Genomic DNA, 26,929 nt, shown 5'->3' with positions numbered 1-26,929 from the left:
GTGTTCAGCTCTGCTGGCGCTCCCAGAAATGGCTGGTAAGCTAACTCTGCCTTAATTAGTTCTGCTGACGAACTTTGTGAGCCCTACAGTGAAGGCACAGAGCTACTGGGCGAGTTTCCTTCCCCTCTGCTCTGACCTGGGGAGGCCCCATCTGCAGTGCTGGGTCCAGTGCTGGGCTCCCCAGTTCAAGAAAGATGAGGAGCTGCTGGAGAGAGTCCAGCGGAGGGCTACGAGGATGAGGAGGGGACTGGAGCATCTCTCCTACGAGGAAAGGCTGAGGGAGCTGGGCTTGTTCAGCCTGGAGAAGAGAAGGCTGAGAGGGGACCTTAGAAATGCCCATAAATATCTGCAGGGTGGGGGTCAGGAGGACGGGGCCAGACTCTTTCCAGTGGTGCCCAGCGACAGGACAAGGGGCACCGGGCACAAACTGAAGCAGAGGAAGCTCCAGCTGAACCCGAGGAAGAACTTCTTCCCTCTGAGGGTGCCGGAGCCCTGGGCCAGGCTGCCCAGGGAGGCTGTGGAGTCTCCTTCTCTGGAGATATTCCAGCCCCGCCTGGCCGCGGTGCTGTGCAGCCTGCTCTGGGTGACCCTGCTTGGGCAGGGGGTTGGGCTGGGTGACCCACAGAGGGCCCTGCCAACCCCTGCCATTCTGTGGTTCTGTGAGTTGGGGGACGGCCTCGGGGTCGCGCCTGTCTCCCCTTTCCCCCCCAGACCCAGCAGCACAGAGGGTGAGACAGGGCTCAAGGTTTATTCCAGCTGCCGCAGTCACGCTTCTGCGCGCAGCTCCGGTCTAAAAAAACACTGTACAAAGCCATCGACACCTTCAAATAAAGAAAAACAAACGGGAAAATACAGGGAATGCAGGCAAAGGGAGGCGACGCAAGCGCTACCGGGGCCAGGGTTCGGTGGCTGAGCCGCGGGGGGATCCGCGTCGGGGCCCCTCGTTAGTCGGAGTCGCTGTCGCTCTCCGCTTCCTTCACGTCCACGCTGAACTTGTACTCCTGGTCGCAGCCCATGTAGGCGTCGCTCATGAAGTACAAGGTGTAGTTGTGCGTCCCCGTCGCCGGGGCCACGAAATCCAGCTTCACCTGCGCAGCGGGGGGGAAGAGCCGGCGTTGGGGTGGCACTGGGGAGAGCGGGCACCCACCCGGCCCGGCCGAACGGCCTCCGTCGGGGTGCCGGCCGCCCGCCGCCCCGTCCCGCTCACCTTGGCTTTCTGCTGCAGCGTCAGCCGCTTGATGGAGATGAGGCTGTTGGATTTGGAGTCGCCGATCACCACCCACCAACCCTCCTCGCGTTTCTGCCGGAGAGGGAAGAGTTAACGGGCTGGGGGCAGCGGGCAAATACACACACACCCCCCCCCGAGCTTCTGCCGCCCCGGTTTGGCACGCACCTGGGGGAAAAGCGGAGCGATGACGGGCCCGGTGACCTCCTCTTCGCGTTCCAGCTGCACCAGCACCACCACGGGCCCCCCGCTGCGCCCAGAGAACCGAAGCCGAGGGTCAGCGCGTGTCCCCCTGCCGGCACCGCGCCGAGGGGCCGCGCCGGCCCACCCGCCCGCCTCACCTGCGGATGCTCTCCTTCTCCACCACCTCGTAGGAGAGCTCGATGTTGGGGTACCGGTTACAGAAGCGAGCGACGTCGGCGATCTGGGCGTCCGAGAGCTGCAGCAGGGCGTTGCGGTCCTCGTCCTCCATCTCCATGATGTCGAAGACGCTCTCCACCCCCTGCGAGGAAGAAGTTCTCAGCCCTCGGGGCTCCTCAGCGGGTGAGGGCAGGACCACAGCGCTTCCCCCCTCCCCAACCCAGCATCACCTTGTCCGTGCAGCGCTTGATGTGCTCGGAGGTGAAGTGAGGCAGCTGCTTGAGGTAGGAATCCTTCGACCACATGGCCTGCGTCACCATCTGCGCCAGCTCCATGGCGGCCAGCGCGGGGCTGAGCCAGCCGTTGCTGGACAGCACGTCCACGCAGGCCTGGATCAGCCGGATCGCCTGGAGGCGAGGGACGGGGACGGGTCAGCAGGCAGCCAGGCAGTGCAGCGACACAAGAGGGGTTCCCACCCGCCCCGTCGCACCTTGCTGAGGATCTCCTCGGTGTCCGACTGCAGCTCAGCGCTCAGCTGCATGCGCGACAAGTGAGCCTGCAGCAGGAGGTTGGTCTTCACGTGGGGATCGTTGAATTTGGGGTTGGTCAGCTTGTGGGGGACTTTTTGGGCCAGCTACGGGGAGAAACGATCAAGGCGTCGGTGCTTTAGCCCCGCACAGCCGAAAACGCGGGCAGCGTCCTTCCCCCGGCCCCGCAGGAACCCACGTCCGGCCCTGCATCCGCCGCGCTGCCGCTCACCTGCCGCAGCAAGTTGTCCTCGTGGTGCCTGATGGGGATGTTCTCGTACTCGGCGGCGTTGGAGATGATTTCGATCAGCCCCCGCACCTTGGTCTTGGCGTTGAGAGACATGCTGAAGAGCTCTGGGGAAGCCGGAGAGGCAGAGGGGTCAGGGAAAACCTGACAGCATTAAACCCCGCGGTGCCTTCAGGCAGACGACACGCAGCCCCGTGCTGAAGGACGGAGTCCGACGCGCCGAGCACGCTCGGGGCACCTCGTCCCGGACAGAGCGCGGGCGCGCCAGCGAGCGGTACCCGTCCCCTCGTGGAGCCCTTACCGATGGTGGTGTAGTTGATGTAGTAGTAGGCGGCGATCATCCCCAGGTTCAGAGGAGCCACGTCCATCTCGTCCTCGATGCTGATGCACTTGGACTGCTCCAGGTCGCTGAGGGTCTGCTCCACCAGCTCGGAGAGGTGATCCGAGAGGTGCCGGTGGGACACGCCTGCGGGCACAGCAGCGTCGCGGCGGGGCTCAGCAACTCCCCGCGACGGCGAGAAGCCGATCTGGGGAAGCAGAGGGTCCCCCCCCAGCCCTGAACCCCGCACCCAGCGGTGCAGAGCCCTCCGCTCACCTTGCAGGTTGTAGTAGTTTGGATTCTGCGTCATCCTGCGATACAAGAACGTCCAGGTGAGGTAGTCCACTGCATCCTGCTTGTTTTCGATGGTCTTGGTGACAATCTCGGCATTGAAGTGATCGTGCATGCAGTGGTCCAAGTGTGACTCCACCGGCAGGGGCTCGTAGAGGAATTTCTTAAAGAAATCCTACAGCGGGGCAGGAGCAGAGGGAAGGGGTAAATAAAGCCCAGAACCTCCAAAATCCCGCAGCACCTCTGGGTTACCCATCAGCTGGCCCAAAGCTGGGAGGAGAAACCCAGGCCCCAGGCAGGAGACGGACACTCACGGGCCAGGAACGGTGCCCCACCGCTCACCCACCTTCTTGGATCCCTGGCACATGATGACGCAGCGGCCCTCGTCGTCCTGCAGCGGGCGATTGGCGTGGCCCACCATCTGCAGCACGTCGTAGATGGGGTAATCCACGTACCTGGGACACGGAGAGGGAGTTAACGAAGCTCCCACCGCTCTCCAGCGATTCCCAGCCCCTGCCCGGACAGGGATGAAGCCCTTTGGGATCAGGGCCTCGTTCCCCGTGCTAGCGCGGCCGGAACACCGAGGGAAGGCACGGCCGGCGTCGCCCGCAGCGCAACGCACTCACGCGTGGATCTTGCCGTTGTAGTACTGCGTGTCCATGATGATGACGAGGTGAGCGGCGATGTTCATACCCCAGCAGAGGCTGCGGGAGGCAACCATCACCTGAACCGCTCCTGCAAGGCACACGGGGAGCGGTCAGGGTCTCTCTGCGTCCCGGAGACCGCGGGGACAGAGATCCAAGGGGTTCTGCACGCGGGCAGATGGGTATCGACACACAGCGAGGTCCAGAAAAGGCTTGGGCAAGCTGCTGTCTCCTGTCTGAAGACACTGGGCACTGCCAAGCTCTGGGGAAAAGGGTTTACGGGTAGAAGTGGCGTGGCCCCGTCCCACCCCACTCACCGGAGCTGAAGAGCTGCTCCACCACTCGCCGTTCCATGGCGGTCAGCCCCTCGTGCAGGTAGCCCACCCCGTTGACGAGCGTCTCCTTCAGCGTGTTGTCGTTCAGCTTGTCCAGGTAGGGTACCAGATCCTTCTCCATGCAGTGCAGGAACCTGCCGGAGAGCAGGAGTGAAGAGACCAGGCCCATCCTCCCCTATTTCACAGCAGATGCCCCAGCGATGTCTAAGGAGACCCTGTCCCATCACTGGTTGTCCCTCAGCCCAGAAGCTTGCCCCTGCCTCAGTCAAGAGGAGAGACCCAGGCCACAGCACCCTCACCTCTGCCTCTGGACATCCGAGGCGCAGGTGGTGAGGATGTTGATGGCCGTGAGCCGCGTCTGCTTGCGGGACGGGACGAAGACGATGATCGGCTTTTTGGGCGAGTGCTTCATGATGGCGTGGTAGACGGGCTTGGCCATGGAGAGCAGGCGAGTCTGCGTGTGGCTGATGTTGAAGCCCTGCAGGGGAAGAGGAGCAGGCAGTGACGCTGGCCAGAGAGCGGGCGGGAGGGAAAGGAGACGAGGTTGCCCGAACCCTACCTGAATGTGCAGCTCCAGGGGCACGGGGCGGACGTTGGGGTGGAAGTTGAAGGTGGAGGTGGCACTGCAGCCCAGCCAGTGAGCCACGTCCTTGGCGTTGGACAGGGACGAGCTGAGGGCCACGATGCGGATGGGCCGCTCGATTTGGGAGGAGATGTAGCGCATGCGGGAGCAGATGACCTCCAGCACCGGCTGCGGGCGGGAGAAGGCGGGTTGTAGCAGGAACAGGAGGGGAACACCGAGCTCCGCGCACCGCGGACGCCTCTCCCAGCCGAGCTTCGGCGACGGAGACCCCAGGGGATACCACTCCTGAGCTTCCCAAAGGCCATGGCCCTCCTACCCCAGCCCATCCCGCAGCCTGGGGAAAATCCCGGCAGGAAAAGCCGACCTCAGAGCAGACAGGAGTGAACAACCCCCCGCCCCGCAGCGGTTCTACTCCCGAGACGATGACGAGCATCGCTCAAACGAGCAGCGCCCTCCCCACCCCGCCAGACGCACCCCATTTTCGCCCCCGATGAGGTGCACTTCGTCCACGATGAAGAGGTTGACGTTCTGGACGTTCTTGCGCTGCTTCCAGCGTCGCGAGAGGATGTCCCATTTCTCAGGGGTGCTGATGATGATGTTGCCTTTGCCCAGCAGCTTCAGGTCGGTGCTGGTCTCCCCCGTTAGCAAGACCACCTTCTTGTTGAGACGCTCCTGGAACTTCTCGTACCAGTCCAGGAAGACCTGCCAAAAACGCGAGGGATGTTGTTGGTAACTTCAGATTAGAACAAACCCTCCCAGATCCCTGGAGACCCACACGTGCACACACCAACACCAGCAAGTCAGCAGTGGGACGGTGTCTCTTTGCTCCCTCAGAGAGCCCACAGTTAATCAAAGACTCTGGAGCCATCCCGAGGGACGTGACGGCAAAGGAGGGATGAGGGAAAGTGAAGCGGGGAGTGAGGAAGCCAGTCTAAGCCGGGGTGAGGCTCCACTCCTCCCCAGGACGCCGGGCTTACCTGCTCTGCCAGGGCCTCCATGGGGGTGATGTACACGCAGCGTCCCTCCGAGTTCTGGAGCAACATCCTCAGGATGGCAAATTCAGCACAAATGGTCTTTCCGCTGCCCGTGGGGGCACCCACGAACACGTTGTCGTCGCTGTTATAAACCGTGTTGAACACTGGGGACACACGGACAACACAGAAGAGAGCAGTTTAAGCAAAATCTTCACGGATTTCTATCAAAGCTCCAGAAACGGGCAGGGAAAACACAGCCTGGACCCAGCCCACACAGCGAGGAGCTACAGAAAAGGCTGTTTAAGGGTTTTAGCCCCAGATCCACTGAGCAAAACAGGCTCTAGTCTGTCACAGTAGCTCCTAAGTGTGAATTCCCTACTCTGGCTAAGCCCTGGCAGAGAAACATGGACAGGGCAGCTCTGGCTCGCTCACAACTCCACCCCTACAGGCAGCTCAGACGGAGAAGTTCGGGGCCAGGCGGCTCTGTGAGCCTGAGCCACGGTGTCAGCACAGACACAGCTTCCAGCAGCAAACCTGCGGCTGCAGGACAGGGGCAGGGCTGCTTGAGGAGCACGTCAAATATACTCCGGCCCGTGGAGAAAGAGTTCAAACCATCAAACCCCTGAGGCTCAGGGAGGCAGAGGGGATACAAAAATGACACCAAACTGGGAGGAGTGGTGGATGCACCAGCAGGCTGTGCTGCCATCCAGCGAGACCTGGACAGGCTTGAGAGTTGGGCAGAGAGGAACCTGATGAGGTTCAACAAGGGCAAGGGCAGGGTCCTGCACCTGGGGAGGAACAACCCCAGGCACCAGGACAGGCTGGGGCGGAGCTGCTGGAGAGCAGCTCTGTGGAGAGGGACCTGGGAGTGCTGGGGGACGACAGGGTGACCATGAGCCAGCAGCGTGCCCTGGGTGCCAAGAAGGCCAATGGGATCCTGGGGTGCATCAAGAGGAGTGTGGGCAGCAGGGCGAGGGAGGTTCTCCTTCCCTTCTGCTCTGCCCTGGGGAGGCCCCATCTGCAGTGCTGCGTCCAGTTCTGGGCTCCCCAGATCAAGAAAGATGAGGAGCTACTGGAGAGAGTCCAGCGCAGGGCTACGAGGATGAGGAGGGGGCTGGAACATCTCTCCTACGAGGAGAGGCTGAGGGAGCTGGGCTTGTTCAGCCTGGAGAAGAGAAGGCTGAGAGGGGACCTTAGAAATGCCCATAAATATCTGCAGGGTGGGGGTCAGGAGGACGGGGCCAGACTCTTTCCAGTGGTGCCCAGCGACAGGACAAGGGGCAACGGGCACAAACTGAGGCAGAGGAAGCTCCAGCTGAACCCGAGGAAGAACTTCTTCCCTCTGAGGGTGACGGAGCCCTGGCCCAGGCTGCCCAGGGAGGCTGTGGAGTCTCCTTCTCTGGAGATATTCCAGCCCCGCCTGGCCGCGGTGCTGTGCCCCCTGCTCTGGGTGACCCTGCTTGGGCAGGGGGTTGGGCTGAGTGACCCCACAGAGGTCCCTTCCAACCCCTGCCATGCTGTGATTCTGTGATTCACTATTTGCTACAGAAGTTCTTCGCATTATGTGAACAACCCCCCCAAAGCTGAGGCCACGGGACGGTGAAAGCTCAAAGGCCCCAAAAGGGTCAGGGCTCACCGAGAGGCAGTTGGGAGGAGGTGAGCAGAGGCGATACCCACCCTGAGTCTGGATCGGGTTGAAGAAAGGGAACTTGTCCTGGTAGAGGCTCTCGAAGGCGCTGTTTCGCAGAGCCGACACGGGCAGCGGCTGCAGGTCCAGCAGCTCGGTCGGAGGGGGGTACTTCTCAGGGAGGATCAGGTGGCGGAAGGAAACGGGCAGCTGGGTCTCGCAGGCTGTCAGACACGGAAAAACCGTTTTCATCTCCAAAAGCCCTCCCAGCTGTTTTGTCTCTGAGCTCCCTCGGTCAGGGGGATCCCCAGCCCTGCCGTCACTTGGATGTCAGAAGCCTTTCCCCCAGCACGGCGCGAGGAGAGGCCCTGAGCTGCCCGCTCACACCCCAGGGAGAGCCACTGCGGGATAACCGAGGTGCTCGCGGCACAGCGAGACTCACAGAGCCAGCGGTCGGAGACCACCCGGATGAAGTACTGCGGGGGCAGCGGCTCAAACACGGGCACGAAGAAGGTGACGAGGTGCTCGTCCTGCGCGTACTTGGCTTTCAGCAGGAAGTACTCGTGGTGCAGGATCACTTCGCTGTCCACATCCTCCACCAGGATCCAGAAAGCTTCGGATGAACCGTGCACCTGAGCAAGGGCAGCCGTTACCTTCGCAGCAGAGCCCAGATCCCCTCCTTCCACACCTCCAGGAGCTGAACCAGCCCTCCCACAGCGATCCCGCCCCAGAAGTGCCCTCCTACCCCCAGCACGGTATTTAGCCCGGCGATAATCAGCTGCACGGCTCACCTTTTCATCCCACTGGAAGTCAGGGGTAATGGTGAGCTCCACTTTCAGGGTGGAGCGGGTAATAGGCTGCAAGTGGACCGAGAGCTCCAGCTTGGGAAACAGATGAACGTATTTGTGGATTGTCTTGCCCATCTTGGGCATTCGGATCAGCTCCCCTGCAACAGAACGGCGCCGTCGTCAGGACAGACGGACGACAGGGTGACCAGCAGCTCCCAAACTGAACTCTATGGAGTACGGGTGATCCAAGCAGATGGAAGGTGCCAGGGCAAAGCCCCTGCCCCCCTCAGGCTGTAGCAAGACCTCACCAGTTCTGCTCCTTCCATCAGACAGGAACAAGCCCCCCAGTTTCTAAGTGAAAACACGGCGGAGGAGAAGCAAGAGGCAGACACCTCTCCCTGCCGCATTTGCCCGCACCTCCGTACCTATCTCGTTATGGTTCAAGTCGTAGAGCCGCTCAAACGGGAAATTCTTCTTCTCGATTTTCTTCACCACTTCTTCAGGCAGCTTCTTGAACTGGCGCAAAGGGCACATGGACTGCCACCTGCGAGGACACCGCCGGGTGACACGGGCAAAGGAACAGGGACAAAGCCTTCAGAGCACCGAGGTTCCCCACGCTGCCGAAGACCAGCCCGCGGCCAGACACCCCGACAGCCGCAAACGTTCCCCTTCCCAACCTCTGCAGACCTAGCCAGGCTACGCTGAAGAACCTCATCCAGCCTGCAATGCCAAAATACCTCTGGGACCTTCACTTACATCCGTTTGTCGATCATCTTGCAGAGGTTCAGGGTCTTGTCGGTGAGCTGGGCCCAGCCGCGGTTCAGGACGATCTCGAAGATGGCACGCATCAGCCGCCCAGCAGACTGGGGGAACAGAGAGCAGCTCTCACAGCGTGGCTGCGACCACCACGTCTAACTCTTCCCTCCTTTCCACCCGTTTTCCTGCCCAGCCACACGATGATCGCATGGTTTGGGTGGGAAGGGACCTTTTAAAAGTCACCTAGTCCAAACCCCCTGCCATGGGCTGGGACATCTTTCACTCCATCAGATTGCTCTGAGCCATGTCCAACCTAAATTTAAATCTTTCCAGGGAGGGGACATCCACAGCTTCTCTGGGCAACCTGCCCCAGCACCTCACCACCCTCAGAGTAAAAAAATTCTTCTGTATATCCAACCCAAATCTCCCCTCTTTCAGTTTAAAACCGTTATCCCTTGTCCTATCACTACAGGCCCTGGTAAAAAGTCTTTCCCCATCTGTCTTCTAAAACCCATTTGAGTCTTGAGTTATGCTTAATACACTTAATTATACTTCAAGTATTGAGTTATCCTTAAAGGTCCTTCATCCCAAACACCTCGAGGTGGAGCAACAACTTGACTCCCAGCCTTGGGAGCTCGGCATTCGTGGCAGAAGAATCAGGCTGCTCTGTAGTCCTCTAGCGCTGAGTTATTTCAATTAGAAATAGGAGACTCCAAAGAGGATCTAACTCCCATCCTGACAGGCGTTGGACCTTCTCACCACTCGCAGCTCTCATTATTTTCAAAGCCATTTATGACCACAAAGTACATTTCTGAGGTGCAAATAGTTGTCTTGAGACCAAGACATGGCTGGACTACACACCCCTAAATGGAAAGAGAGGCCCCCGCCGCGCTTCCTCGCTCACCTGGGTAACGTACACCATGTCTGCCATGAGAGCAAACCCTTCCAGCTTCAGCTGGGAGATGAAGGCCTGGAGGAGCACGTTGATCTGGGGAAGCAGAACAGAGAGGCTCTGAGTGCCCCCCACACCCCAGCCTGATCCCGGCGGGCTCCGACGCGTGGCAGGACAGGAGCGATGGAGGGGGACTGACTGTCCCACGCCGCAGGACAGCGCGCTCGACCAGAGACAAGAAGCAACTGCAGCTCTTCGAGCACCTCTGACGCAGCCCAGGATGTCCCACCGAGGGCAGAGAGCAGAACTCCTCCCCGGGGGGGCCATTTACCACGACAGCTCTCCCCCACGGATCCCCGCTCCCCCCAAGACAGGCAGAGAAGTCCCCTCGAGGGGGCAGGCAGGGCTCACCTTGGCACTGGGCTCCTCTATGCTCTCCTTCACCGGGATGGGAACTCGCTCCAGCAGCTTTTGAAGCTCGAGCTTCTCCTCCTGCAGAAAACCAAGGCAGGAGAGATGAGAAAGGTCCCTCACAGGGCAAAGCTCTGCGCCCTCCCCTGCAGCGTCAACACCCATGCCTCAGGGCTGTCTTGCTCGGGACGCAGCCTCCGTACCTCCCTCACGGTGATGTTCCTGAACTCCGAGGACAGCGAGAAGACCCGGAACAGCTCGATTTCACTCAGGGTGGGTTTCAGGAGCTGATTGTAAGTCTGCATCGTGTCGTTGGTGATGTAGTAGTGGCTAGCGATGCGGCCCAGCTCTGTCACCTGCCACAAGGACAACAGCCAGAGTGAAGCAGCGGGAAGACGCCCGACTGTTCGTGGCACAGACCGAAGACGCTGAACAGGACCTGGGCTGCAGCAGGGGAGACGTCTCCAGACAAGCTAAGCCTAACTTCTCAGGCTACGAATCACCCAGGAAAGCTGCTTTACCTGGCACACCATTCCACACACCACAGCCTCCCCTTTCTCATCTCACTGCCTCCAAAGCAATGAAAATGGAACAGGAATGTGAATTTGCAGCAAACGCACAGCACCGACCGACTGAGGGCCAGGTTTTAGATCTCTGTGGCAGCACGCAGCTCCCTGGAATCACAGACGTGCACAGCAGCACGTCTGAAGGACGCAGCACGCCCTGGGATCGCTATTTAATCGGCGAGATGCCTCTTGCATCCTTTCTCACAGCCAGAGGATGCTCCCACAGAATCCCAGGATGGTCGAGGCTGGAAGGGCCCTCTGTGGGTCACCCAGCCCAGCCCCCTGCCCAAGCAGGGTCACCCAGAGCAGGCTGCACAGCACCACGTCCAGCCGGGTCAGTTTGTGCCCGTTGCCCCTTGTCCTGTCGCTGGGCACCACTGGAAAGAGTCTGGCCCCGTCCTCCTGACCCCCACCCTGCAGATATTTAGAGGCATTTCTAAGGTCCCCTCTCAGCCTTCTCTTCTCCAGGCTGAACAAGCCCAGCTCCCTCAGCCTCTCCTCGTAACAGAGATGCTCCAGTCACCTCCTCATCCTCGTAGCCCTGCGCTGGACTCTCTCCAGTAGCTCCTCATCTTTCTTGCACTGGGGAGCCCAGCACTGGACCCAGCACTGCAGATGGGGCCTCCCCAGGGCAGAGCAGAGGCCAGCTCTGCTGGGGCGCAGCGCCTTTCCCAGACCCCGTCTCACCTGGAAGTTCCCTGTCTTCTTGTCGTACTTCACCAGGTTGTTCTTGTCCAACATGAGGGCTGCAGTGTGCACCAGATCCAGGCGGCGCTGGTCCAGCAGCGGATCCCCCTTCAGATCATCGTGGGATATCCCGTAGAGAGTGGGCGAGCGCAGCATTCGGATGTACAGGTACGTGTAGCCCAGCCAATTCACCGCATCCTGAGGAAACACCAACGTGCCATCAGAGCCGACGAACACAACTCTCGGGAAGCAAGGGCGACGCTCCGGCTCGCAGCCCGGTGCTCCCAGTGCTAGCACAGAACACAGCAGGCTGGGCCCAGCTGAATCCTGATGGGTCAACGCCAAACCAGAGCTTTGAAGCCCAGCAGAGCCATAAACAACTCTTCTCCCGTAACAGAAAAATATGAAGGAATTAAAAAAGAAAAAACCCCACCCTTCACAGCCAGACTTTTCCCCAGTGTCCTTCTTCACGTGGAGAAAGCTGCTCTGAATTACAGAAGCACCGACCCACTTGCCTGACACCAGCCAGCCTTACAGGCCGGCAGTTCTCCTGGCTGCCCCTCCAGATCTCTGAAAAATCTGCTCCCCAGGCACCAAAGGTTGCAAGTTTCTGCGCTCTCGTACAACAACGCCTTTCCCCAACACAGATCATCCCCTGGCCCCTGCAATTCCCCACCAGCTCTCTGGGCGCAACGCAGGGCACAGTACGTGGGGAAAGCAAAGATTCGCACTCACCTTTGCGTTCTGGACATTGCCGAGCACAGTCTCGGCGTTCAGCATGTCCGGGAGCTTCGACACCATCTGACTTTCGATGGGGAGCTGCTGGTTGAGCAGGGACAGGTAGTACTGCAGCTCGCCATGGGACGTGATCAGGATCCCCTCTCCTTTGGTGTCGTACTGAGGCCTCCCGGCACGCCCCAGCATCTAAGGAACGAGAAGCCGAGGTCAGCAAGACATAAAAGTTTTTATCTTGGCAGTTTCTCCTTGATGCCGTGTCCTGGGGCTTCGCTGCCAGATTGCTCAGCCTGCTGTTCCTTCTAGCTGGCAGGAGACACACAGAAATATCTCAGGTGTGTCTGGGCAAGATGCTGGGAGAGGAATCATCCATCCTCTCCTACTGATCTGCTTCTCCTCTGCCCTCCCAGCAGGGCTGCTCCCAGAACAGCTGGGGCCGTCTGGCAGCAGAGAACAGGGAGCGACTGCACTGAGAAAATACAAAAGCAGACCCCAGTGGGAAAGGAAAAGCCCTGCCCCGGGTCCCGGCAGCGTCTGTTACCAGAACTTCACCTGGAGGATGTCCAGAGCCCCCAGCTCGGTCCAGCGGCCCTTCTCGGGGCTGTACACCTGCGTCCCCTTGATGATGACGGTGTGAGCGGGGAGGTTCACCCCCCAGGCCAGCGTGGCTGTGGAGACCAGCACCTGCAGAAGCAAAACAGCAATCAAAGCCAGGCCGAAGCCTCCTCCTAGGGAAAAAAGGGATCTAAAATGCTGGTCGTGACCTTAGAGACACGCACAACAGGGAGAAAGACCGAGAACTGCGACCGTCTCGACAGCTCAGCAGAGGAAGGTCAGACACACAGCAAGATCTCTGCCCGAATTTCCCAGCTCCCTGCACAACCCTGGGAACTGTGTCCAGTTCTGGGCTCCCCAGTTCAAGAAAGATGAAGAGCTGCTGGAGAGAGTCCAGCGCAGGGCTACGAGGATGATGAGGTGACTGAAGCATCTCTCCTACAAGGAAAGGCTGAGGCAGCTGGGCTTGTTCAGCCTGAAGAAGAGAAGGCTGAGAGGGGACCTTAGAAATGCCTCTAAATATCTGCAGGGTGGGTGTCAGGAGGACGGGGCCAGACTCTTTCCAGTGGTGCCCAGTGACAGGACAAGGGGCAACGGGCACAAACTGAGGCACAGGAAGTTCCGTCTGAACATGAGGAAGAACTTCTTCCCTCTGAGGGTGACGGAGCCCTGGAACAGGCTGCCCAGGGAGGTTATGGAGTCTCCTTCTCTGGAGATATTCAAGACCCACCTGGACAAGGTCCTGTGCAGCCTGCTGTAGGTGACCCTGCTTCAGCAGGAGGGTTGGACTAGATGACCCACAGAGGTCCATTTCAACCCCTACTATTCTGTGATTCTGTGATTCTGTGAAAATCCTTCGCCTCCCATTGACGACGCAGCCAGGAAACTGCTTGGATGGGGTTTTGCCGAAGCAGCAGCTGCGGAGGAGCCAGCCTGCTCTGGGACAGACCTCTAGCTTTAAACACTCAGCGAGGCCTACGGGAGGAGCTTTCACCCTCTCTGCTCCTGGCCACATGCTTTCAGTTTCTATTCTGTATGAGCAGATCAAGGCTGCCTTCATCAGGCACCAGCTTCAGTAGAGCGGATGGGGGGTGGCTACGCTTGATCCTCTTGAATTTGCCCCAGGGGCTATTGGGAAACACGGCTCAAGCGGTTCTTGTGAAGTACGTGAGCCAAAGAAACGTGCAGCTCCTCCTGGGAGGCGAGGCTCACCTGAATGTGCTTGTCAGCAAACAGATCCTCCACCAGCGTCCGGTCCACCCGCGTCATCCCGGCGTGGTGAATGGCGAAGCCGTAAGGAAGGAGGTCCTTCAGCTCCAGGTTCTGCAGCAGAAACACAACCAGCTCTAGGTTTTCTACCCAAGCCCAGTAACACCAGGGAGAAACGGAAGGCAGTGCGTATCCTAGAGGACAGGCTGCGGAACAGCACCGAACTGGCGGCATCTTTGCTGCGATCGCTCTGTTAGAATGACCCCAGCCGGGCAGTTACCTTGCACTGCTCAGCTTCGGTCCTCAGGACCTCGGTGGAGGCTGAGCCCTCCCGCAAGAAGAGGCCCAGGGTATCCTTCTCCAGGCACATGTCCCGGATGGCCCGGGCAGTCTTCCCGGTCTCCTTCCTGGAGTGAACGAACACCAGCACCTGTTAAACAAGCACACAGGACCGTCACTGACAGAGGAATCGCTACGGCTGCAGCTGGCAAAGGCATTTGACCCAACCTGCTCCTGGTATTCGGGGTGCGAAGAGATCTAGAACCAGTCCAGATGCCCTGTGAACCACGCACAGAGCTCCTGATCTAAAAGGGCAGCAGCACAAAAACTCCCTCGTCCTGAATGGACAGGTCAAGCGTTGATCAGAAAGCTGGCACGGAGAGAAAACCCGTGTTCCCTCCTCTCCCAGCTGCCATCAGCCACCCAAACCGACCCTCTTCTCTGCTGCAGCATTTCTGAGTGACAGCAACTCGGAAGAGTCCCACCAGCACCAGGGTTAAGTGCATCAGGACGACAAAACAAAGTATCAAACCTGGTTCTTCCCTGCGTGCTCCATAATCTTCTCGTAAACAATCTCATTCATTATCTGGAAGCGTTTGATGGCTTTCTTCTCTGTGATACCCACATAGGTCTGCTCTAGCGGCACTGGTCGGAAGCTGGGAGGAAAAAATCCAAGTCCATAAAGGAGCAGAAGAATGTAGAAATGCTGCTACACAGGTCCTGGCAAAAGGCAGCGTGTGTTTCGTGCTACCGAGCTCAACACGCTTCGATATACTCTGAGATTTGATGGCTCCAGTTCTGCCTGCTTAGAATAAATGGCAGGGGACAGTAACCTGCATTCCCGCTCCCTGGAATCCATTCGCTGCGCACACGCTCAGGGAGCAAAACCGGCGTTTCAGGAATTAACATAATCCTATTTCGGGCTTCCTTCAAACCGCTTACGCGACACCAGGTACAGCAGAGTTGATCTGCCGTCTCTAAAGCATCTTCTCGCCAGCGTGACAACCCTGGCACGCATTCTGAGGCTGTATTTAACTGCTCTAGTCCTGAACACGCATTCACCGGCACATCTAAGAGCAAATAAAGGCACGCCGAGAGTAGGCTGAAGGCCTGGTGAGACCCTGGCACCACCTGACAGATAAACCTCAACTGCCTGCCACAGGAGGCAGGTCTGTCTTAGCTTTGAACAGCTACCTGCAATCCCACCGTCGAGACCTCTCCCAGCTTTCCACGGTACCTGTTATCAAAATAGAACAAGCCTTTGGCCGGGTCCACTCGCAGGAAGGTAGCCACGTCCTCGTAGTTGGGGAGGGTGGCACTCAAGCCAACCAGCCTCACGTCCTCCTGAGTCATCTCGATGTTGCGGATGGCTCTGGCTACCAAGGACTCCAGGACGGGTCCTCGGTCGTCGTGCAGCAGGTGTATCTCATCCTGCGGGGAGGAGATGGGGACGGAGTTACAGTCGCTCTGAACTGGCTCTGTTCACCCATTTTTGGTTTAGTTTCTCAGCAGAGCTGCTTGCGTGGACCGAGGCACGCCCATCCCAAGCCTGAGTCTCTGCCCAACCAAGCACCAGAGACATCTTCATCGCGCCGACGGACCCGGCGCCCGCCATCGCCCTCCTCCCCTGAGCCAGGGCTCTGCCCAGGCCTTCCCCTTCTCTGGAGGTATTCAGACCCCGCCTGGCCGCGGTGCTGTGCAGCCTGCTCTGGGTGACCCTGCCCAGACCCTGCTTGGGCAGGGGGTTGGGCTGGGTGACCCACAGAGGGCCCTGCCAACCCCTGCCGTGCTGGGATTCTGCGGGGCCGCTCACCAGGATGACCAGCCGCACCAGCTGGGTGTAGGTGCGCTCTCCCCCCTTGCGCGTGATGATGTCCCACTTCTCGGGGGTGCAGACGATGATCTGGGTAGCGCTGATTTCCTCCTTGCACAGCTGGTGATCCCCCGTCAGCTCAGCCACGTTGATGCCGTAACTGGCCAGGCGCTGCGAGGAAGCCCGCAGGCGGTTAAGCCGGACAAGCGCCCGCTCCCCGGGGCAGCGTCAGAGCAGCGCAGCCCCGAAGACGCGCGCAGACGTTTTCACGCTCGTCCCACCACAGCGCTGGAAGAAACGCGCGGATTTCACCGCCCGCACTGATGTCCAGCGCCCGTTATCAACCCACGCTCGGAGCCCAGCGAGCGCAGGCGACACAAACGGCGACAGAAGGCACAACCCAAACTCATCCTCTCCCAACAAGCTCCTGCCAGAGCTTGTATCCTTCTGCAAGCGTCACACAACGAAGCCACCGCAGTGAAGCCCATCCTCCCCGCTCTACGTTCACGCAGGGGCAGGACCAGGCCTCTCCTTACCTTCCCGAAGCTGCCCACCATCTCCTGCACCAAGGACCTCATGGGCGCGACGTAGATAATCTTGAAATCGTCCACGTTGATGGTGCCGTCGATGTTAATGTGCTTCCCTATCTCTCGCAACATGCACATGAGCGCCACGTTCGTCTTCCCAGCACCCTACGACGCAGGCAGAACCGGTCCTATCGAATTCCTGTCCTCTCCAGGGTACAGGCTGGCCCGCGGCGGCCGGCCTTTTCCGCCCAACAGCTCACCCCCACCACAGAGGACCCCAACACCAGGACCCTCACCGTGGGAGCACACAGCAGCAGGTTCTCGTCCGACTCCAGCGCAGCGCGGTAGAGTTTGCTCTGAATACGGTTCAGTGTTTTAAAGCCCTCGAATCCAGCCTGGGCGTATTTGGGCAGCTTTTCCACAGAAACCAGTTGCTGGAAAGGGAAAACACCGAGCTCAGCGCCTTTGTTTCGGTACCTCGCAGGCTGCAGGGCGCGTGTGAGACCTCAGAGACACCCTGGGGAGCAGGAGGGTCATGTTGGCTCCAGATGGCCAGAAGAGAAGCCCCCCGTGCCCAGGAATCACGGAGCACGTTAGGAAGAGATCAAACGCGGCTCAAAGCCGGCCTGTGCACACCAACGAGTACAAGTCATAGCTGGCTACACCATCAGAAAAGCAAAACCCCACCACGTTCTCGTGATGGGACAGATCAGAGCACATTTCCGGAGCCAGCATGATCAAAAGAGGCCATTTATCACACGGCACGCCACGAGTCAGCCAGATCTCCGGCCCCCGCTGCGCATCACAGCAAGGAGGGAGCAAGAGCAGAGCCGAGGGCTCAGCAGAGCAGCTGAACGGGGCCAGGGAACGCCGAGACAGAAACCACCAGCACAGGACACACACTCCAGAAGCGAGAAGCTAGAAATCAGGAACTGTCTTCCGACACACGCAATCTCTTAGCTTAAAATAATGATTCGCCAAGAAATCTGAGAAGGAGTCACAGCCACACCAAAGCCTGCGGATTCCCAGGGAGGATCTGTCACGATATTAGCAACAACTCGTAGAATCAAGGAACAGCTTGGGTGGGAAGGGACCTTTAGAGGCCATCACGTCCAACACCCCTGCCACGAGCAGCGACATCTGCAATGGGATCAGGCTGCCCAGAGCCCCGTCCAACCTGGCCCAGGGCCTCACCACCCTCATGGTGAAGAATTTCTGCCTTCTAATCCAAATCTCCCCTCTTTCAGTCTAAAGCCATCCCCCCTTGTCCCATCACTCCAGGCCCTTGTCACAGCCCCTCTCCAGCTCTCTCGCAGCCCCTCCAGGCCCTGGCAGCTGCTCTAAGGTCTCCCTGGTGCCTTCTCCTCTCCAGGCTGAGCAGCCCCAGCTCTCCCAGCCTTTCCTCCCAGCAGAGGGGTTCCAGCCCTCGGATCATTGCTGGGGCCTCCTCTGGCCCCACTCCCACAGCTCCAGCTCTGTCCTGTGCTGAGGGCTCCAGAGCTGGACACAGGACTCCCGGGGGGCTCAGAGAGCAGAGCAGAGGGGCAGAATCCCCTCCCTCGCCCTGTGCCCACGCTGCTGGGGGTGAAGCCCAGGGCACGGTTGGTTTCTGGGCTGCCAGTGCACACTGCCAGGTGATGGCCAGCCTTCCCCCCCAGGACACCCTGTCCTTCTTGGCAGGGCTGCTCTCCACCCTCAACCGGTATGGATACTGGGGGCCACCCCGATCCCAGCGCAGGACCCTGCCCTTGGCCTTACTGACCCTCATGAGGTTCACATGCACCCACCCCTCAGGTGCCATCCCGTCCCTCCGGCATGTCAGCCACCCCGCGCAGCTCGGAGCCATCAGCAAACTGGCTGAGGGATGCTGGATCCGGCTGTTGGTGTCACCAATGGGGACACTGGACGGCACTGGTCCCAGTACAGACCCCTGAGGGACACCACTGGTCCCTGGTGTCCATCCATCCACCGAGCCGTTGGCTGCTTCCCTCCGGATGCGACCACCCAGCCAATTCCTCACCCACCGAACGGTCCAGCCATCAAATCCATCTCTCCCCAGTTTAGAGAGAGGGATGCCGTGGGGACGGTGCCGAAGCCGTGCAGAAGCCCAGCCAGACGCCACCAGTCACCTCATCACTCAACACCCCCAGGGGTCAACAGGGGAACAAAGCGGGTCACCGACCTCTTCGGAGCCGAAAGGCTTTGGCTTCAGCGCAGGCACGTGCACCTCCTCGTAGCCCTTGCGCTGCCGGCGGAAGGAGCCGTCGGGGAGCTGGCATCGCTTGTTGGCCATGAAGTGACTGCCCTGGGCAAACACCAGATCCTCCAAGTCCAGCACCTGCCGGGGAGCCAGCACCTGGGAACAGCGAAGGGAACGGGGCAGGGATTAGAGAACAACGCTCTCCTGCCCTTCGCACCCTGGCACCGGAGGAAAAGCAGCGCATCCAACTGGCAAACGCCTCTTCAGCACTTCAGGGGCTTGTTCTTGGTATCTTCCCGCCTGTGCCGCTTCAGACACTCATTCTGCACTTCCTGAGGATGCTGGTCACCAGGGCGAGGAACAAACGACTTCCAAGAGCTTTACCTCTCCTCCTTGGTCCAGATCCATCGTCTCCAAGTCGGTATCCATCCGGGACTGCCGAACACGCTCCCGCCGAGAGCGTTCCTCCTGTGTGAAGAGACGAGAACTCAGCCCCGGGGACGAGCCACCAAGCCTCCTCTGCGGACTGCCAGGCTCTCCCGTCACGCACGGCTTCACACCCTGCGAGACCGCACGACCGGAGGGCCACGCGCCGCCATTTCATTCAAGCCCAGGCATTCACACAACCAGAGCCGGGAATTTCTGGCAGCAGAAACCCGTGCTGCCAAGGCCAGGAGATGAACTTGCCTTCCAGCAGAGCAGACGAAAGGAAGCAGGGAGTGAAGACACACACACCCGCAGTGCCCCAGCACAAGCCCAGCCTGCTGCACGCCAGCAGCGCTCCTCCAACACAGAGACGCCACACTGGCCCCTCACATCAACATAACTGGGTTTTTTTTCCAGCAACAAAGCAGGAATACGGCATTAATCCCCAACAAAACAACCCCCAAATTGGTCACGGAACTGCTGTCACCCGCAGGGCAAGCAGAGCTAACCCAATAAACCTGCTGAGCGTCACGTTCCAGCCCCAGGTAATTAGGAGCCTATCAGAGGGGACCAGGGTGTTTCATCGTGGTGAGCCTCGCAGCAAGGAGGCCCAGAGCTGGAACGGTGCTGTCACAAGAGAGTTAACACCAGCCAAAACACGTGAATCACGCCGATATTGACATTTTCCTAGAAAAGCCGACATCTGAGCGACTCAAAAATAATAAGTGGTAAATACATCGCCCTCTCAGCTGAGTCTCAGCCGTCACCTAAGCAACGCTTCCTATGGTTTCAAGATCCCAGCTGAGTCAGCGGGCTCCTCTCTCACGAACAGCAAACAAAACACACAGCCCAACCACGACCGCAGACAGCGGCAAGCATCCCATGATTTCTCTCCTCGTCCCGCCCGCGGTTCCCTCCGGCCTTACCCGGATGAGATCTTCCTTCTCGGTCTCGTGCAGCTGATACAAGAACTTCGACAGCTCAGGATCTGCTTCCATCTTCCCCATTATCCTTTCTTTTTCAGCTTCGCTTTGTGCGCTGGCCAGCAAAGTGCAGTACAGGACTGAGGAAAGAAAAGGAAGGGATAGCAGGCGGGGTTAAGGCTTGAACCGCAGGAAGGGGGCAAATAACAAGGGCCCGAGCTTCACAAAGCAACACCGATGGCAGTCAGAAGCCCCGGGTTGCTCCAGGATCACACCAGAACAGCAGGGACACAAGGTGGGACGGTTACAGCCAACGCCACTCACTCATCATCCGGTGCTGCCGCAGGACTTTAATGAAGTCGAAGGTGTTGAAGCCCAGGAGCAGAACGAGCTGGTTCTCACATTCCCGGTCATCGCTTGCAGTCTGGGAGGAGAAGCGAAGAACAAGCGGTTACCTCCGCGCCCCGCAGAACGAGAATCCCCGCTTCGCGCAGCACCGAACTCGAGTGGAGCTGAACAGCAGCTACGCCAAGACTCGGTCCCGATCCAGTGCCCAGATAAAAATCCCACCCTCTCCGGTTCCCCTGCCCAGCGCACACGAGCATCAGCACCACAATTAGCAGGGAAACACGCTTGACTTACGATGACCTCCCAGCAAACACCGACAAAAACCCAATCCTCTTCCCCTTAGAACAAGACCTCTGTGAATTAAGACCAGGCCCAGCCTAGTCCAGCACTTCTCCATCTTGCTGGCAAACACGGCACATCCACCATTGCGTTTAATGTGAAGATACACAGGTAATGAGCTGTCGGGGCAAATTCCTGTCCTCCAGACAGAGAGGTATTCTGAGACGGCTGATCGGGTCTCAGGTGGCCACCCACCTTCAGGATCTCCAGCACTTCGTCCGCCTTCTTCTGGGAAACGATGGCATCGTCGTAGAAGCGGCTCAGCTGCCGCTGAAGCCAAAAGGCGTCGATGTCTCGAGGATGCAGATCCTTCTTCTTCGAACTCATCAGCTCGCCCGACGCCACCAGCTGCAGACAAACCCAAGGAAACGTTACCGTGCTGCGAGGGCAGCAGGCAGGCGAGCGTCGTGTCGTGGAGCGAGCACCGGGGGCCTCTCGCTACCCCGGCAGAGGAGCAGAGGACCGGCAGGCGCAACCGTGCGGCTGCCAGAGCTGTTAATTTTATGAACATCCATTTTGGCTGCCGTCAGCCAACAGCTCCGAGGCTCCTCTCCACCCACAAACCACCTTAGCTCCATCCACAGACGAAGAGGATCCTCAACCCCCCTCCAGACGACCCCAAAACTGTGTCTGACGTGTTCCTCGGTGACTCACGTTGGCTGAGAGGGTGCAACGGACAACGGCTTCATCCCCCTCCATGTCGTCATCGGAAGCCTCGTCACGCACTTCACCGTAGATGTCCTCGTCGCCCTCCTGCCGAAGGAAGAGCGCCAGTAAATGGCTTTGGCAAACATCACAGAGCAGCTTTTCCTCGACAGAAATGACTAACTGGGCAACTCGCTCCCGAGGGGAAACAGCCTGCCTTGTGCTTTTAGCAGGAACGTGCTGCTGCTGCTCAGGTAGGGCACCACGTGACGAGATCACTTCTGCTCCCTGCAGAGAGCTTTTGCCAGCGACTCCCCCACCAGTCCCCTCTGTGTCTCTCTTCTCGTCCCCTCAGCCTCTTCCAAAAAACAATCCCAGGGAGCATTTCTACAAAACCCTTCCAGCCAGCGCATCTGAATTCCTCTCTTCCTCCCGACCTGTCAAGCTTCCCCACGAGATCTAAATATCACCATCTGTTTCCCATCGCTCTGACTCACGACAAGCCTTGGATTAGCGGGATAATCAACAAATCCTCCCCAAGCCAGGAAGCTGTGGCTAAAATAATCCGGCTTCCTCCCGCCAGAGACACCCCAGCTCGAGGCGATGCCCGCTTTCCCGAGGAGCGCGGGACACATGCGGTCCCTGCGGAGCGGCTCGGAGCGCGGGGACGGGGCAGAGACTCCCTCCTCATACCTCCTCGTCGGACTCGAACTGCACGTTCACCCCGTACGTCTCGTCGATGTTGTCATCTGCAAGGGAGAGCCGAGTTCACTCAGAGGAAAATCTGGGTGCCAGACGCGAGGTCCAGGCGCCCGCCCGCACCTCTGCGCATCCGGAAGATGAAAAGAACGCGGTCTGGGGGCTTGAAAACCCTCCAAACGTCTTTCCGCCTTCCCCACGTGCGAACGCTGCCCCGGAATCCGGCTGGGTTTGGCACCAGTAACCTGTCCCGACAGCCGCAGCCCGCGACAACGCCTCCCCGTACCCATGTTCTGGATTTCCTTGTCTCCGCCGTAATCCGTGATCTTCTTGCCCAGGTTGACCAGCACGTGGTAGCGGGTGTCGTCGGTCTGTCCCAGCAGCAGGTCGATCTCCTTCCGCCTCTCCTTATCGCGCAGCTTCTCGTTCTTCAGCACCGCCAGGACCTCGTCGGCGGCTCCGCAGAGGATGTCGCGCGGCTGCCAACGGAACAACGCGTCGCACCGAGAAGAACTTTGCCACGGGAAGGGGACGCGGTCGCTCCCTCCCATTTCTGGACCCTCGCAGAGGCACCGAAAGGCCACCCCCACAGCGAAGGTGCCACCGCAACGTCCCCGAGCCCAAAAGCCAGCGTGGAGGGAGCGAAACCATCCGCGGTGGTGCGGCCTCCCCTCGCACGGGGCAGTCCCAGAACCGGCCGACACCGTGTGCTTGCCGGCGCTGCAGGACGGCTAGCGGGAGGGTGCTGACAGAACCGCACGTGCCAGGCAGCGCTGGGAGCGTACAGTCTGCATCGCCTGGGCTGGGACCAGGACGGAGAGCTGATGCCTGAAGGCCATCGCCTCAAGACCCGACAAACAGCGGTGCCAAGGGAGGCCCTCGGAGCTCGCCCGGCCCGCAGCGGGCTGCGCCCGGTGACCCCCCGCAGCGGGACGCTTCTCGGAGTAACGCGCCGACTGCCTGGGCTGAGCTCCTCCAGAAATCTTTTGGTCTGAAGTGAGCCTTTCACTGAACTCGAGGGGGATTTTTATCATCGTGTGTGCATGTCAGTCGATTCAAAACATAATATTCCATTACTGAGATTTTAACAGCAAACTCTTTCCAATCACTCTACAAATGCTAGGTTAACCAGTGATTAAGAGCAGCTAAATCCCTGTGGTTCTCTCTCTCCCTCTTTAAACCGCGAGCACACCCTGCACTGCTGCCAGACAGACTCCCTGGACACAACCTGTTGTGGTCTCAGGCCGGTTCTGGACCCAGCGGCACCGAGGCTCCTCTCTGCGGAGGGGTTTCGAAAGCAAAGGGTCCAGCCCGGCGCTGGAGACTCGACGGGAGGACCTCCCTACGCCCCTGCGCTTCTCTGCCAGGCTGTGTCAACCATCTTCCACTCCAACCCCCCCTCGATTTTATATTCCGTTCATTTAAGAAGTAACAGAGTGAACCTTGCCTACAAACTCTGTAAAATCACACTTTCCAAATTTTCAGTAAAATCTTTTTTTGCAAAACCTTTGAATCATTGAATCATGAAGGTTGGAAAAGACCTCTGAGAACATCAGGTCCAGCCGTCACCCCAACACCCCCACGCCTGCTAAACCGTGTCCCCAAGTGCCACATCCACACGGTGTCTGAACCCCTCCAGGGACGGGGACTCCCCCACTGCCCTGGGCAGCCTGGGCCAAGGCCTGACCGCTCTTCCAGTAAGGAAATTTTTCCCAGTATCCAATCTGAACCTCCCCTGATGCAGTTTGAGGCCGTTTCCTCTCATCCTGTTGCTGGTTACTGGGGAGAAGAGACCAACCCCCCCTCACTGCACCCTCCTGTCAGGGAGCTGTAGAGAGCAAGAAGATCTCCCCTTAGCCTCCTCTTCTCCAGACTGAACAGCCCCAGCTCCCTCAGCCGCTCCTCATTGGACTTGTTCTCCAGCCCCCTCCCCAACCTCACTGCCCTTCTCTGGACACGCTCCAGCCCTTCCATGTCCTGCTTGGAGTGAGGGGCCCAGAACTGCACACAGCACTTGGGGTACGGCCTCACCAGTGCCGAGCACAGGGGCACCATCCCTGCCCTGCTCCTGCTGGCCACACCATTCCTGATCCAAGCCAGGATGCTGCTGGCCGCCTTGGCCACCTGGGCACACTGCTGGCTCATGGTCAGCTGGCTGCCAACCAGAACCCCCAGGTCCTTTTCCACCAGGCAGCTCTCCAGCCGCTCCTCCCCACACCTGGAGCGTTGCGTGGGGTTGGTGTGACCCAAGGGCAGGGCCCGGCACTTGGCCTTGTTGAACCTCATGCAGTTGGCCTCAGCCCATCGATCCAGCCTGTCCAGACCCCTCTGCAGAGCCTTCCTGCCCTCCAGCAGACTGACACTCCCGCCCAGCTTGCTGTCACAGAATCACAGGATGGTTGGGGTTGGAAGGGACCTCTGGGATCCCCCAGCCCAACCCCCTGCCCAAGCAGGGTCACCCAGAGCAGGCTGCACAGCACCGCGGCCAGGTGGGGCTGGAATATCTCCAGAGAAGGAGACTCCACAGCCTCCCTGGGCAGCCTGGGCCAGGGCTCCGTCACCCTCAGAGGGAAGAAGTTCTTCCTCGGGTTCAGCTGGAGCTTCCTCTGCTTCAGTTTGTGCCTGTTGCCCTTTGTCCTGTCGCTGGGCACCACTGGAAAGAGTCTGGCCCCGTCCTCCTGACCCCCACCCTGCAGATATTTCTAAGGTCCCCTAAACTCATCTGCAAACCGACCGAGGGAGCGCTCAATCCCCTCAGCCAGATCATCGATAAAGATGTTAAACAAGACCGGACCCAGAACCGAGCCCTGGGGGACACCGCTCGTGACCGGCCCCCGGCTGGGTTGAGCTCCCTTCCCCAGCGCTCTCTGCGCTCGGCCATCCAGCCGGTTCTCCACCCAGCGCAGAGCACACCCGTCCAGCCCCTGGGCAGCCAGCTTCTCCACTGAGCGACCATTTAAGCGACCTCACGGCTCCTTCACGACACCGCAGGGTTACAGGGAAGGATCAAACCATTCAAAAGTCAGACCCGACGGGGCTCTGAATCCTCTGCCGGGGCAGGGACCCCCGCCCCGAGGCGTCCCCCTCCTCACCTGGTCCCCGAGAGCCGCTTGAATGAAGCTCAGCAGCACCTCGTAGGTCTCGCGGGTCTCCTTGGTCTTGGGTTTGTAGATGATGCCCACCATCTCGTCGATGCCCTCCGACAGCAGGGTGTAACCCTTCATCTTGTTGATGTCGTGCCTGTCCTCGTCGCGCTTCCTCCTCCTGGAAAGAGGGGCGGGGAGGAGGGCGCCCGGGTCAGCCCCGCCATGGAGCCCTGCTCCCGCTGCTTCAAGCACGGCTACTCTCATTTATTTGAAAAATAATTAATTTTAATAATAATTAATTTAAAAAATAAAAGAGAAAAAGAAATATTTTCTATTTTTTCACTTAAATTTTAGTTTTAACACGGAGCAAGAACTCCAAACAAAGCAAACATCCCCGCATCTCCCAGCTTGGCGGTTTTCAGCCTGCAGCCCTGCGCTCACACCACCAAAACCTTTTCCCCTACAAACTATTCCCAACGCCGTGGAATCCTATCCCGTTTACCGCACTGAAACAAACCAGGGCTGCGCTATTCGAAGATGGGGATGAAAAATTAACTGCCTGGAGTGCTTTTCAGGCAACTACAGCGAGGGGTCGGCACGCCCTCGGCTCCGAGCTCACACTCACTTGGCTCGTCTCTCCTCCTGCATCTGGGGTTTGGTTCTCTGGGCCTTGTCCCCCATGCGGGTCCCCTCCAGTTTGCCCACCAGGGACAGGACCTCTCCGGTCGGCTCATCCCGCCGCGTCCGGTCAATCAGCGAGCGGTCAGCTTGGAGGACGAGGTTGGAGTTCTGGGGGAAAGAGAGAAGAGGGGCTGAGGGGGGCTGTGGGTCTCACCGTGGGGCTGATCAGCGGCCGTGGGTCCTGCTGTGGGGCTGACAGGGGGCCGTGGGTATTGCCGTAGAGCTGACTGGAGGCCGTGGCTCCCACTATGGGGCTGCTCAGGGGCTGCGGGTCTCATTGTGGGGCTGCTCAGGGGCCACAGGTCTCACTGGGAAGCTGATCGGGGTCATAGGTCTCGTTGTGGGGCTGATTGAGGGCCGTGGGTCCTGCCGTGGGGCTGATCAGGGGCTGTACGTCTTGCTGTGGGGCTGACTGGGGGCTGTGGGTCCCATCGTGGGGCGGATCAGGGGCTGTGAGTCCCATCGTGGTGCCGATCGGGAGCCATGGGTCCTTCCATGGGGCTGATAAGGGCTGTGGGCCCTGCTGTGGGGCTGATCAGGGGCCGTGGGTCCCATCGTGGGGCTCATCAGGGGCCATAGGTCTTGTCGTGTGGCTGATTGGGGGCTGTGGGTCCCACCATGGGGCTGATCAGAGCCGTGGCTCCTATCATGGGGCCGATCAAGGGCTGTGGGTGCTATCGCGGCGCTGACAGGGTCTGTGTGTCCCATTGTGGGGCTGATGGGGGCCGTGGGTCCCACCATGGGGCTGATCAGAGGCTGTGGGTCCTGCCGTGGGGCTGATCAGAGGCCATGGGTCCCACTATGGGGCTGATCGAGGGCCGTGGGTCCCACTATGGGGCTGACCAGGGGCCGTGGGGCTGATGGGGGGCTGGCCGTGACCCGCGGCAGGCCCGCTCCACCCCCCCCCCGCACAACCCTTCACCGCAGCGCTCTCCACGCTGCTCACGGCCCAGGCAATTTGCATTTTAATTACCCGAGGCGCTATTTAACCCTCAACCCGGGAAAAACCCTCAGAAAGGGGGTCTGAAACGCCCCCGGCCCCGGCAGAGCGCCGCTAGGCCTCGGGCAGGCCGCTCCCCCCGGGTTAACGGCGCCGGTGAGGCGAGGGAGGCCCGAGGCCGCACTCACCGCCTTGTACTCGTACTGCAGGCTGCGGGCGGTCACGTCCGCCATGGCTCCGCCGGGCTGGAGGCCGCGCCGCCGCGCACCGGAGCAGGCCGCGGAACGGAACT

The 26,929-nt window shown here is 59.6% G+C and overlaps 1 protein-coding gene across 1 annotated transcript; it reads right to left on the bottom strand.

The window, feature by feature from the left end:
- Positions 1–729: 729 nt before the first annotated feature.
- On the bottom strand, positions 730–26,929 carry SNRNP200 (small nuclear ribonucleoprotein U5 subunit 200). The gene is made up of 45 exons (XM_075444607.1): positions 26,826–26,929; positions 25,642–25,805; positions 25,023–25,194; positions 22,217–22,409; positions 21,925–21,980; positions 21,241–21,339; positions 20,782–20,934; positions 20,224–20,323; positions 19,903–20,039; positions 18,935–19,018; positions 18,533–18,706; positions 16,647–16,784; positions 16,360–16,515; positions 15,824–15,994; positions 15,248–15,441; positions 14,543–14,666; positions 14,012–14,161; positions 13,735–13,845; positions 12,520–12,651; positions 11,968–12,156; positions 11,233–11,430; positions 10,183–10,335; positions 9,980–10,060; positions 9,581–9,664; positions 8,677–8,783; positions 8,346–8,464; positions 7,924–8,078; positions 7,575–7,764; positions 7,183–7,356; positions 5,509–5,669; positions 5,006–5,233; positions 4,508–4,699; positions 4,248–4,426; positions 3,931–4,082; positions 3,596–3,704; positions 3,316–3,424; positions 2,955–3,144; positions 2,661–2,825; positions 2,345–2,466; positions 2,076–2,219; positions 1,816–1,992; positions 1,567–1,727; positions 1,394–1,475; positions 1,208–1,300; positions 730–1,088 (listed from the first exon to the last, which is right to left on the bottom strand). Exons 1-45 carry the CDS (start codon positions 26,868–26,870, stop codon positions 945–947), a joined length of 6,411 nt encoding a protein of 2,136 aa, XP_075300722.1. The 5' UTR covers positions 26,871–26,929; the 3' UTR covers positions 730–944.

The sequence above is a fragment of the Opisthocomus hoazin genome, chromosome 28 (genome assembly GCF_030867145.1).
Source record: "Opisthocomus hoazin isolate bOpiHoa1 chromosome 28, bOpiHoa1.hap1, whole genome shotgun sequence".
Classification (NCBI taxonomy): domain Eukaryota; kingdom Metazoa; phylum Chordata; class Aves; order Opisthocomiformes; family Opisthocomidae; genus Opisthocomus; species Opisthocomus hoazin.
The sequence above is the reverse complement of the archived record's forward strand: the minus strand, read 5'-3'. Positions and strand labels throughout refer to the sequence as shown.

Excerpts from the sequence above, each read along its gene's own strand:
- SNRNP200 (XM_075444607.1), bottom strand. The coding sequence starts at position 26,870 with ATGGCGGACGTGACCGCCCGCAGCCTGCAGTACGAGTACAAGGCG. Across the intron at positions 22,410-25,022 it reads AAGCGGCTCTCGGGGACCAG|CCGCGCGACATCCTCTGCGG; the intron begins GTGAGGAGGGGG and ends TTCCGTTGGCAG. Across the intron at positions 2,467-2,660 it reads CATCAACTACACCACCATCG|AGCTCTTCAGCATGTCTCTC; the intron begins GTAAGGGCTCCA and ends CGGCTTCCCCAG.